General features: G+C 41.7%; 1 protein-coding gene across 2 annotated transcripts in view; it reads right to left on the bottom strand.

The window, feature by feature from the left end:
- The window catches only part of TMTC2 (transmembrane O-mannosyltransferase targeting cadherins 2), a 371,717-nt gene that overhangs the window by 26,935 nt on the left and 331,137 nt on the right, over positions 1-13,645 (bottom strand). For both annotated transcript variants that reach the window (XM_045002668.1, XM_045002669.1), the window contains 2 exons: positions 11,655-11,769; positions 257-320 (listed from right to left, as the gene is read on the bottom strand). In XM_045002668.1, coding sequence (XP_044858603.1) covers positions 257-320; positions 11,655-11,769 — 179 coding nt within the window. The remainder of the gene's footprint in view (positions 1-256; positions 321-11,654; positions 11,770-13,645) is intronic.

Raw genomic sequence — 13,645 nt, 5'->3', positions numbered from 1 at the left:
CACAGTAATAATATTCTACTTGTTTTTGGAACTTTATACCAAGTAGAATGGAAAAAATATAGTGATTAGTTTGACAAATGAAAAGCTTTATTTGATTTCTACTACTATCAAATTATTCATTAAAAGTATTCAAAGTACAGGCTCAGAGATCAAACACTCCTACAATTAGTTTTTCCTCAAAGCACCACAGAATTGAACACATCTGAGTTCATCATTTTGAATAGCACATGCCATCAAGGAAAAAAAAAACACTTACATTAGGTCTCAATCCTGCTGCCATTTCATAATACTTCTCCGCTGCTTCATTGAGACTGGCTTGTCTATTGGTGCAGGGGGAAAAAAATAAAACTACACTTAGTTTTTCTTAGGTAAACATGGAAAGTGTACAGATGGACAAGTGTATTTGCTTCTCCCATTTAAAAATATCCTATTACCAAATGCTAATATAAATATTATTTTATAGCTCTGAATATCAGTTCTCTACAATGAAATGCTCTTTTTAGTCTTATTCACATTTTAGTTATAATAGGATTTCTGTGCACATTGCAAAGAAATACAGTGGGCCAGATACAGTGGAACAGCTGATGCAAGTTTATGGCCCTTTGCCAGGTTACACCAGCTGAAGATCTGGTAAAATATTTATAAAATTAGCCATTACATGTTTTTATAAATGTATTCAAGCCAATCTTCAAGTATTATATATGTCAAAGTTTGGGTTGTAACAAAGCAATTCATGTCTTTATTCCCTTCCAATAACACTGCCATAAGGATGCTGGCATATGCACAAGAACAACCAAACAAACTGAAGGGATGCCAGGTAGGTTACACCTTCCACCATTATTAATATTTTGCTTATTACAATGCTTAAACCGAACGGAAGGACAAATGTAGTATGGTTTCCGGTACCAGGAGGAAGTTAAAAAGGAGCCCATGTGTCTTATCTGTAGAATTCTCACTCTTGGCAAGTGACTTTTGGCACGTTTGTCTGCTAGGGGGGCTAAAGATGCATTCTTTGTTAAGTTCATATTCTTATCCTGTGGCACATTGTCTTGCAGCTTTTATAGGATGGAAGAGGTGGGGAAAAAAGCATAACAAAACTCAGATTTCATCATTGTTTCAAGATTTCCAGAAGACTTGTAAGTATCATTTCCAGAACACTTGGATCTGCAGGTTTTACCTATGAGGTTTTTTTGAACTGTTTATTGTTCAAGGATCATAGATTGCAAGTGTTAAACCTCCATTCAACTTTCCACTAGAGTTTTGAAAATTAACCACACAATGTGCTGTCGGCAATTCATTCCAATCAATGCATTCTGATAGACAGTTATTGGTCTTTGGAGTAATATGGAGGAAGGAAAATCCTTTTGAAGTTTCACATAGTTTTCAAGCAAATTGAAACCATTTCCTGACAAGCAGTTTGCCACAGGAAACCCAATTTATACCCATCAACTGTTTTAAATTACTCTGCACATTTATCAGCTCAGTGGTTGAGCGGTTAGAAGTGAGTGTTTAAAAATATTCGTTTAGCACACTTCTGAAACATTCCTGCTGTTTTAGTCAAAGGGATGTTGTGGCACTTAAAACTCCTGAGCAAAAAGCTAAATTTCACAACTTAGTAAAAGACAAGTACAATTGAATGTGTCAGGTAGCTTTCATTTCACAGAAGGTCAGGAAATACAACAATCCTAAATGCAGCAAATTTCTTTACAAACAATGTGCCTTGCCCGGGAGGTAAAGAAAAAAGGCATATTTTCCTTAGGAAAGAATTGCTTGCATATGAACATGGAATGGATTGAAATTCATGCCCCCTCTAGCCAATTGGAAATACATTACTCTCTTTCCTTCCTCAAATATATCTTGAAACATGGACCATTCATTTTCAAGTTGAAGTCAATTTGAATTTATAGTTCCTTATTAAAAATTGTTTTTATAAATGTATTCAATCCATACTAATCTTGTGAGGAAAATGCAAGTTCTATTATTGGGGCATTCATAAACCGTTCCTTCACCTAAGGTACAGTAGAGTTCTGATTCACATTCTCACTGGAAATCTAAACTAGAATTCATTATGTTAAGCCTTGGAATGGTTTCCCCTTGAGAAAAATAAAAGACATGGAGGTAGGAAATTGCAGTAACCCTACGCCACTAAGCAGCAAATGGCTCTGGATCAATGTCAAACAATGGAAGGGTTCCACTGGAGGAAGCATAACTTAGAGAAAAATATTAGATACAACAGTGATAAGAATAAAATTCAAGCAAGGGAAAGGAAGCCAGGAGAAACTGGGGAATAGCTAGAGAAGAAAGACTGCTTTCAATCATTATGAACTATATCCTAGGCTTTCCATGGTGTGACCTTGAAAGCAGACCTGACTTCTGCTGCTTGACTCCCAATGCTTAAATACAAATATCTGCCCTCTTCCACAACATAACTTGCTGTCTAGCATTTAGATCCGGTCAGAAGCAGCCCTTAAACTAAGCCTCTAGACCAGTGATACTTAGACTGAGAGTCAGAAGCTGCAAGTGGCTATTTAATGTGTCTCCTGCGGCTCTTCACAGCACATGATATTAAAAAAATGTGTGATATAATTAATGTAATTTGGCTCCTGAACCACTGAGGTCTGAGTATCATTGGTCTAAACCAACCGGCTCTTATCCTTATGTATGTCTTATAGACTCACAGACCCAGACTTTAACACCAGAAGGGACCAGTGTGATTATCTAGTCCAGAAGTGGGCAAACTACAGCCCGCGGGCCACATCCGGTCCATGGGACCCTCCTGCCCAGCCCCTGAGCTCCTGCCCTGGGAGGCTAGCCCCTGGCCCCTTCCCCGCTGTTCCCCCTCACCCGCAGCCTCAGCTCGCTCACTCTGCCACCGGCACAATGCTCTGAGCGGCGGAGCTGTGAGCTCCTGGGGCAGCACAGCTGCAGAGCTGGGGCCTGACCCAGTGCTCTGTGCTGCGCAGTGGCGCGGTTGGCTCCAGCTGGGCAGCGCGGCAGTAGAAGCACTGGTGCTCCAGGCAGCGTGTTAAGGGGTCAGGGAGCAGGGGGGGTTGGATAGAGGGCAGGGGAGTTTGAGGTGGTGGTTAGGGGGTGAGGGTGTGAATGGGGGCAGGGTTCCCCAGGGGGAAGTCAGGAAGGAGGGGGGGGATGGATGGGGCGGCAGGGGGCAGTCGTGCCAGGGGCGATCAGGGGACAGGGAGAAGGGATGGTTGGATGGGGCAGGGGCCCCCGGGGGGCAGCCAGGAATGAGAGTAGGGGTTGGATGGGGCAGCAGGGGGAAGTCAGGGGCAGGGGTTCCGGTGGTGGTCAGGGGACAGAGAGAAGTGGTGGTTGGATGGGGCAGGGGTCCTGGGGGGGGGCAGTCAGGACTGAGAGGAGGGACTGGGGTGGTGGGGGTTCTGAGGGCTGTTGGGGACAGGGAATTGGATGGAGCAGGAGTCCCGGGGGGGGGCCATCGGGGGTGAGAAGCAGGAGGGGTCAGATAGGGGCCGGGACCAGGCCATGCCTGGCTGTTTGGGAGGCACAGCCTCTGCGCAAAGGCCCTCAATACAATTTTGGAAACCCGATGCGGCCCTCAGGCCAAAAAGTTTGCCCGCCCCATATCTAGTCTGACCTCCTGAACATTGCAGGCCACAGAGTGTCACCCACTCACTCCTGTAATAGACCCATAACCTCTGGCTGAGTTACTGAAGTCCTCAAATCATGATTTAAAGACTTAAGTTACAGATAATCCACTATTTACACTAGTTCAAACCAGCAAGTCACCCGTATGCCATGTTGCAGAGGAAGGCAAAGAACCTCCAGGGTCTCTGCCAATTTGACCTGGGGGGAAATTCCTTCCTGACCCCAAAACCCACCAGCCAGACACCTGGGAAAGAGTTACCTGTAGTAACTCAGAGCTCTCCCCGTATAGTGTCAATTGACCACCTGTGATATCTCACAATTGGATTTGAGTAAGTATGACTCCTAAGTTCCATGGACACCCAAATAAAAGATAAATAATTCAAGACTGATTCATTTAAATTATTATGTTGCTAATCAGCTCTTAAAGTATAATATAGATAGATAGATAGATAGATAGATAGATAGATAGATAGATAGAGTGGTGATTACATTCTACTTGTCTAGACATGCAAATATTTCAGTGGGAAGAAGGATTGATAACCTACGTCCACATGGCATCAGCTGTGTTATAAAGCCCTGAATTGAAAGCTCCTGGTATTAAATGAGAATCTGGCATCTGCCCGGCCAAAGAAAACCGGGAACTTCTAGGAAAAATAATCTAAAAAGCCAGAATTTGGCACCAAGTCTTAATTCTTAAATTAAACTTTTGGTGCTATAATAAAATCATGATCAGACAGTAAACATTTCAACCTTCATCCTATTTTTATTTATGTCACTCAATCATCCTCCACTCTGTTTTCAGTTTCTTATAACTTTGCCAAACTTCAATTATTTGGGCTACATTTTGCATGCTGAGCATCAGGCCTCAGGCTGAAGTTTGTTTTGGACAGACAGGCGCAAAATTGGAAAGCTGCAGAGGACCTACAACTCACATTGACTCCCAAAGGCCCTGAACCTGCAATGAGCCTCAGATAGGCACACCTGTGCCACTGAAATCCAGAAACCTTACCTATTACAGAGCTCATTGCAAGTGCAGGATCTTTGTTAGGAAATATCAAATTGGCTGTTGACTAGGTACTAGCTATTCTCTACCTCTAAGGCCTGCAATCTAACTTGCTTTATTAATATTAAGGAATTTCTCTATAATTAGTCTATTTCACAAAAGCTAAATGATAAATTGTATTTCTGTAAATATTTGAGTTTACATTAATATATTTCAGTAAAACAAGGTAGTAGTCAAAGAAATATACAAGATAAGCATGACAGTTCAATATTTGAGTTTAGGCAATTATAAGTAAACTGGATTTCCTAATTCTGTATTGACATGAGTGATAACATTTTCAAATCCTGCTTTCCTTGCTGACCAGAGTCATCCCACTGAAGTAGTGGGACTGTCTGAGCAAGCCACGCCAAGCAAAAAGGATTTGTTCCTCTTATGAGTACAAAGAGTAACTTTGTTAATTATTTAAATACCACTTATTCCTGTTATGTAGGAATGTTTATATTGCACAGAGAAATGAATGTGGATGTTTGTAGTTAAACATTTATTCTACTCTGAGTTAATGTTTATGGGAAAAAGGTGCAAGAAAAGTTGCTCACTAAAATAAGACACACTTTAAATGCAAAAGCTACTAAAAAATTTTAATAGTGTTTGTAGTGTTGTTGTAGCCAGGTGGGTCCCATGTTGGTTAGAGAGACCAGGTGGCTGAGGTAATATCTGTTATTGAATCAACTTCTCTTGGTGAAAATTCAAAGTCTAATAAAAGATATTTCTTCACCCACCTTGTCTCTCTAAAACAGTGGTTGGCAACCTGCAGCCCGTCAGGGTAATCCGCTGGCAGGCCGCCAGACAGTTTGGTTACATTTGTATGCCTGCCTGCAGCTCCCAGTGGCCATGGTTCATCGTTTCCACCAATGGGAGCTGCGGGAAGTGGCGTGTGCCACAGGGATGTGCTCGCTGCGGCTTCCCGTAGCTCCCATTGGCCGGGAATGGTGAATCGCAGCCACTGGAAGCTATGGGTGGCCGTGCAAATGTAAAACTGTCTGGCAGCCCACCAGCAGATTACCCTGGGTTGCATGCGGCCTGCAGGCTGGAGGTTGCCCACCACTGCTCTAAAAAATGTAAGTCATTTTATACTTTTGGCTTTACAAAAACTGGCCTTTACCTCAAAAATCATATTGCTATCATGTATTGCTGTAATTACCTTCCTGTCATTTTGAACCTCTTGTTCTACATCCAGGCCAACACGAATCCTGTTGTTTTTTAATAAACAATTTATTTTAAATCTCTCTCTTCTTCTCTGTAACCATAGCTACAAAATTCATCCCCTGCCTGGTTAACACCTCTAATCTAACATTTTCCACCTCACAATCCTCCAGTCCATCTAGCATCTAAAATAATCTCTCTCACTTGACAATCAGCCTGCACAATTCCGCTGGGCCACTCCTTTATCTACCATTGCCTGTTTAAAATTCTCAGCTTTGCTTTCAAGGAAGCACTCACTTACCTCTCTGTTCTGGTTTGTTGTTGCATCCCACCTTGCCACCTTTAATGCTCCGTTTATAACCATTCACTTCCTTTCCTTCTCACCCATATCTCTACACCCTCTTTCCTTCTAATCCCACTGCCTGGAACCATATCAGTTCTCTGTCATTCAAATTCATTCTGAAAACCCACCTCCTCCAAAAATCCCACAAACACTTTGGGATGGATTTGGAGCTGCTACGATAACTTGTGAATATATATTCTGTTAGTCTGACTGTTATTTGTTGTTTACTGTACACAAATATTGAGTGAATTCACTAGCAGGATTGTCAGGAAATGTAGGCAGTAAGGAGGCAACAGATCAACTAATAACCTCTCAGCAAACACCCAGGACTATTGACTTTAATGTTGCTGCCCGGACTCCTGCTAAACCAGCCACACCAATTTAACCAGACTCAAAGAACAGTAGGACTTGGGACTGGACTTTAACACATTCCAGAGAAAGGGAGAGAGAAAGTGAACCCAGAGTGTTGTAGCCTGGGACCTAGTCTAAGGCCATGTCTACAATGCAAACTTTGGTTAATGCAAGTTACGTTGCCATACAGCCATCAAAGTTTGTATATCACGTGGGTGGGTGCATATATTGCTGCTTGAATCAGCCCTGTGCTTACTCACCAGAGGTGCTTTTCTCGATGCAAATTGTGGTGAACCATAGGTAGGTATCCCGGAGTGCCACTTGCTGCATCTGTCATAACAACTTTTGGGAAATTTTTGCAATGTGTTGTTGGATAGGAACGACTCACACAGGGATCAAGTTCCAAGTATGCAACTTTCTCCATCCCATAATGCCAGATATATCCCATAATTTGTACACTATTTTTTAAAAACCTCACAAAGCCGTCCAGCACTTTTCAGTGTCTGCCATCTCTGACAAAAGCACAGAAACTTCAGAACTCTGCACTATTCTCATGAATGTTGCAAACACAGGTCACATGAAGCTCCTCTATTTCCAGACCTACAGGAAATACCATAACAATGAAGGACATTACAGTTTCTTCAAGGACAATTTGCTGAGGAACACAGTGAAAAACTATTCAAGGTTGTTGTTGGTGTTCATGGAGCAGCTGCAGATGTTGGAGTGCTGCTTCAGGACATGAGAAATGAGCACTGACTGGTGAGATCGCACCATAATGGAGATTTGAGATGACAAGTAGAAGGTGCAGAACTTTTGGATGTGAAAGGCCACATTCCTGAATCTGTGTGCTTTGCTCGCCCGAGCACAGGGACACTAGAATGAGAGCTGCACTGACAGTAAAGAAGTGAGTGGTGATGGCACTCTGGAAGCCTGGAATGCCAGATTGCCACCAGTCAGTGGGAAATCCTTATAGAGTCGGAAAATCCACATTAGGGGCTGTTGTCATTCAAGAGTGCAGGGCCGTTAATTATCTCTTGCTACACAGGACTCTCAGCAACGTGACACAGTGGATGGATTTACAGCAATGGAGCTGCTACAATTCCTGAACTGTTGTTGGGCACTAGCCTACCTTCCCACAGAGTACATCAACAAAAAAGGCTACTTTTCTATGGTTATGCATGCACTGGTGGATCACTAGGGACACTTCACTGATGTCAGTGTGGGCTGGTCAGGGAAGGTGTATGACACACGCATCTTTAAGAAAACAAGTCTGTTCAGAGAGCTGTAAGCAGGAACATTCTTTCCCGACTGGGAGATTACCATTGGCGATACTGAAATGCCAGTAGTGATTCTGGGGGACCCAGCTTCCCTCTGGCTCATGAAGCTGTATGCTGGCCACCTCGACAATATCAAGGAAATATTCAACAATGGGCACAGCAGGTGCAGAATGACTGTTGAATGTGGTTTTGATAGACTGAAGGGACGGTGGAGGTGTTTACTCACTAGATTGGATGTCAGTGAGAAAAAATATCCCAATAGTTACAGCTGCCTGTTCTGTCCTGAATAATATCTGTGAAACAAAGGGGGGAAAGCTGCCAACAGGATGGAGGTGGAGTGGCTTTCTACTGATTTAGAACAGCCAGACACAAGGGTCATTACAAGATCCCAATATGAAGCTATGCAGTTGATGAAGTCTTTAGAAGAGCACTAATGGCAATCCATAGTAGTGTTCTGTGCTGGCACGTTCTCTGGTCCTGGAGCTTTGGGTGTTGCTAAGAACTATGTAATGCTTGCTGTACATTTATAAATGAGACTAGGTATTTTGCTGATGCTATGAATTATGTGGTGCTTGTTGTACATTTACAAGTACTGTTTGCTTTGAGTAACACTCAACTATTGCATTCTGCAATATGTGTTTCAAATTAATAAAGATATTTTTGGAGAATAAAACTAGAATTTTATTCAATGGGGGAAAAAATGCAGAAAAACAACATGCAAAAAACCCACAGGCAATGTAATGCAAACTTTTAACAAATTGGAAAGTCAGCAAACATTCCTGTCCGTTTCAGTGCACAAATGTAGTCCATTGGGGCTACACATACCTCAAATGTGGTTCTCACAAGTCAGTGTATGTGAAGCTGTGGTTCTCCTTGCTGTCCTGTGGCCTGGAGTGGTAAGGGTAAGGATGTGACCCGTGATAACACTTGGTATGCTGGGGCGGGGGGGGAAGAGAGAGGTGTAGGGAATAGCAACCATGGACGGAATAATGGAAGGGAGTTTTGAAATGTATATTTCTCTTTCTTCTTATTGACACTTCTTCTTGGGAACACCTCTGCACAGCACTGCTCTCCAGTCCTGCCATGGTGAGTATGACCTGCCAGGGATAGGGTGAGGGAAGGATTCTCTGTTCCATGTGAAGCAATACAATTTTGGTCCCTATTCCATGGGTACAAGTGGTGGGCAATGGCACCAACTACTGGCATTATTTTCCACATGTGGTGAAGTTTTAGATTATCATTTAATCTTGAGGATAACAAAGGCACTGAGTACACAGCTGCTACTGGTGTCTCAAAGCTGCTCAGGCCTGTATGCTGCTAATTTATTTACTGCAACGGTGCCAGCTGAACTCATCTTGAAGCGACATGGGAAACTGTCTACCGCAGAGGAAGAAATAAGGCAGTTATCCCTAAAAACACTGGTAAAGTATTGCAAAGTATCTCCATGAAAGTTTCATCAAGCTCTCTCAGGAGGATAGAAGGGACATCCCTATGTTCATGAACAAACTGTCCTGCATGGCCCCTTGCCTAATCCAACATGGAATGAAAAGCAGATGCCAACTCTACCTCTGTTCGTTATACTCTACTCTTTTGTATTGTTAGCTTGGCTGGTAGGACTGGATAGAGTATGATGGAGTCTCAAACAGATCCTGGCTTGTGGCATGGCTGCAGCCTCACACCACATCTTCCCACCTCTCTTCCTCCTCGGTATCCACCCAAGTCTCAGGGGTGCTGGTGGGATATCTGCCACATATGGCATGCAGTTTGTTGTAAAACCAGCAGAACTGCAGGACACAATTAGATCTATTGTTGGCCTCCCTGGCCTTGCACTATCCTGGGCAAAGTTCCTTTAATTTCACATGGCTCTGCTGCTGATACCTCTCCCCGCACCCCGATGCAATGTCCATGTTTTTGTGGCTGGCCCATAGCTATGCTTGCACAGCCTCTTCTTTCCATATGCTCAGGAAACCATTAACTCCTGTCTGCTCCTGGCAGGAGCGCATCTACTGTGTGGAGCTGGCATGGTTGGTTGGGTAGTTGCACGCAACAAGGAAGAGCTGCAAGGTGTGCTTGCCAAGGTAGACCATCAGGAAAAGGCATTTCAAAAACTTAGGGGAGGGCTTCCAGTGTTCATGACCCCATGGCAGTGGAGTCTACTACACTCACACTGCGTTGATCCCAGTATATCAATCTTGGCTCCAGGCCATTCAGGGAGGTGGTTTTACTTCTTGCTGTAACGGGGCGTTTATGTTGGCCAGAGACAAATTTGAGTGTTGACACAAGATGACTTATGTTGACCAAACTTTGTAGTGTAGACCAGGCCTACGAGTAGGAGAATAGCATGATTTTATCCCAGGGTGGTAAAGGGCAAGGTCAAACCTGATGGGGGTACATTTAGAGATGCCATGAAGAGATGAGAGGTGCAGCTAGTACTATAAGGTTGACAATACTAACCTACCTTGATGATACACCATTGCCCCTCAGTATCATTCCTTCATTTTAAAGACAAAACCAAAACTCCATTTTATAGTGAATCCCATCATCTATGTGCCTAACTTACTAGGCTTGTTTTCTTCATTAATCTAATGTTTAGATGAATGACTCTGGGTATGCCCATTCCTAAGGAGGATTAAATGTTCGAAAGTGAGCAAGGCAAACAGAAGGATCCTTAAAACCATCCATGTTGGTGCTGGTGTTTGGGATAATATTTAATGGATGAACAATTGTACCATTTGTCTTTGTTTCCTTTACTGATCTACAAGAACTGAGTCCATCTCTTTCTAACAATCTTTTAAAGGCATTTTGGGACTTATTTCAAAATCCTAATGAACCTTCAGTTCAGTTTAGAAAGTAGGTCACTCAACTAAGAACTTATTCTGTTTTCTTTTACAAGCCATTTTCTTTTTCATTTTGTGTTGGTGGATGTTAAAATTATAAATTGCATAGCAAGAGAAGTCTATTAAGATAACTGTTCGAATGACTGCTCTGTGGTAATTGAATGTATTTACTCAAAAAAACTTCCCTTATTTTTGTACATTATATACAGTATATTTTCTAAAGTGAGATACAGACTAACTCAAACCATTTGTGTTCAGTCATTGCTCTTCCTTTTAAGTACGTAAGAAGCATAATCATCATACAATTATCCTAGAAATAAATCCTGGAGACTAATACAGTAATGTGGGCCTAATGTAATTGTTTAGGTAGAAGCTCAAAGTTGCTGAAAGTCAAGGTGCATTGATTTTAAGCGGAAGAACAAGCCCGCTAAAATTTCAGATAGCAGAACAAAATTAAATACAAGATTGCCCCTGAATCAAGGGGTTCTGATAATATCATTAATCACGCCTGTATTTCTCAAAGTCTCCATAACCCTTAAGACCGATATTTAGACTTCTAATCAGCTTTCTACTCCCTAATGATATTTATATGATGTTCTTTGGTATTTCCAATACTCTCAAGTTACAGTCAGAGCAGCAGAGTTCCATTCTCTTATTTATGGTCTCTCTATTTTTGTGACTCAAGTCTTTAAAAATAATTTAAAAGGCAATGTTGCTGAAAGTACTTAGGAAAAGAAGATATATTGTTCTCATATACAAACAAAGAGGATTACATGCTCGTGAAATACAGAAATTTCCAAGGTAGTGATTAAGGCGGGTAAAATATAGAAAAGTTAAAAACAGACTCTGCTAGAGTCTGCCAAAGTTTTTTTTCCTTCCTTATTAGTTATAACAAAACTTTCAAAAGGGGTATTTGGTTAAAAAAACCTCTTGCTGTAAGCAAATACTGCAGAGTTTGGGGTTGGGAGGAAAAGAGAGAGCAAGAAAACTAAATAAGAATAAGGTAGAGAACTAACCTGAGCATATGGGCTGCATTGAAGACAACATCAAACTCTGTATTGTCCAGCTCAGCTGCCTTCTTTGCCATTTCAGCTGCTTCTATCAGGCGGGATTCTTCTAGGAGAAACTGACCTGCATGGAGGATATGTAAGTTAGCTCAAAGGGGAAGAAGCAAACAGTATGTTGGACAGTGACACACCTGAAAATCAGACATCATAGACTCAAAAGAAAATATGTTTTGGAAGGAGACAAAATTGTATGGAGGGTGTTTTTTGTATTGTTACTAGTACAATAGCAGAAGATGCTGTAAATTATAATTACAGCATTTCTATCTAGATGCCCTTCTTTGATTAGGTGAGATCTATACGAGTTTCCATACAGTCAATTGAATATATCTTCACCATCCTATGTTTAAGTAACATTACATTTATGATAAACCAAAAAATCTAAACTCTGAAACAGGGCTACCACTGTTTAATGCATCCTGTTGTGCATTGTGCCTGACTTTGAAGCACATGCAACACAACACGAGCCAACTATACATAATCTTTTATACCAAAGTCTTCATCTTGCTGTCCAATTTCTCATTCTTCACTGTATGCAGTGTTCTTGTAGCCATGTCAGTCCCAGGATAGTAAAGAGACAAGATGAGTGAGGTAATAACTTTTATTAGGCCAATTTCTGCTGGTGAGAGAGACAAGCTTTTGAGCTTACACAGAGCTCTTCTTCAGGTTGCCTGAAACTTGAAAGCTTGTCACTTTCACCAACAAAAGCTGGTACAATAAAAGATATTACCACACCTACCTTTTCTCTCTGATTCTATATTCATAGAATTACTATAAACCCAGGAGCGATTGCTTCGAAACCAATTGAGCAACACCGGTTTAAATACAGTGTAAATGAAAGATGAATTTTTACTTTAACTTTGTTTTCTTAATTTCTCTCGTAAGTAATGCTATTACAACAACCCCATACATTTATTATCCTTTGTTTTTAAGAAAAATAACACTAAATGAGTTAAAAACATCTACATGGCTATAGCCAGTATGTACAAATTCATTAAAGAGTATACCGGTATACATTCATAGTGCACATTTTTTTAGTTGTAAAACTGCCCAACAGTTCTATAATTTTTTAACTAAACAAAGTAAAAGGGGGAGAAAAACATAACACTCAGCTATTGGCAAAAATAGAGAAAATATTTATACATGTATAGTATCAGAGGGGTAGCCGTGTTAGTCTGGATCTGTAAAAGCAGCAGAGAGTCCTGTGACACCTTATAGACTAACAGACGTATTGGAGCATGAGCTTTCGTGGGTGAATACCCACTTTGTCGGATGCATGTAGTGGAAATTTCCAGGGGCAGGTATATATATGCAAGCAAGAAGCAGGCTAGAGATTAGTTTAATCAGGGAGTATGAGGCCCTCTTCTAGTAGTTGAGGTGTGAAAACCAAGGGAGGAGAAACTGCTTTTGTAGTTGACTAGCCATTCACAGTCTTTGTTTAATCCTGAGCTGATGGTGTCTAATTTGCAGATGAACTGAAGCTCAGCAGTTTCTCTTTGAAGTCTGGTCCTAAAGTTTTTTTGCTGCAGGATGGCTACCTTTAAATCTGCTATTGTGTGTCCAGGGAGATTGAAGTGTTATCCTACAGGTTTTTGTATATTTCCATTCCTAATATCTGATTTGTGTCCATTTATCCTTTTCCATAGGGACTGTCCAGTTTGGCCTATGTACACAGCAGAGGGGCATTGCTGGCATATGATAGCGTATATTACATTGGTGGACGTGCAGGTGAATGAACCGGTGATGGTGTGGCTGATCTGGTTAGGTCCTGTGATGGTGTCGCTGGTGTAGATATGTGGGCAGAGTTGGCATCGAGGTTTGTTGCATGGATTGGTTCCTGAGTTAGAGTTACTATGGTGCGGTGTGCAGTTACTGGTGAGAATATGCTTCAGGTTGGCAGGTTGTCTGTGGGTGAGGACTGGCTTGCCACCCAAAACCTGTGA

This window comes from Mauremys mutica, chromosome 1 (genome assembly GCF_020497125.1).
Source record: "Mauremys mutica isolate MM-2020 ecotype Southern chromosome 1, ASM2049712v1, whole genome shotgun sequence".
Classification (NCBI taxonomy): Eukaryota; Metazoa; Chordata; order Testudines; family Geoemydidae; genus Mauremys; species Mauremys mutica.
This window is presented reverse-complemented; position numbering and strand designations above follow the sequence as displayed.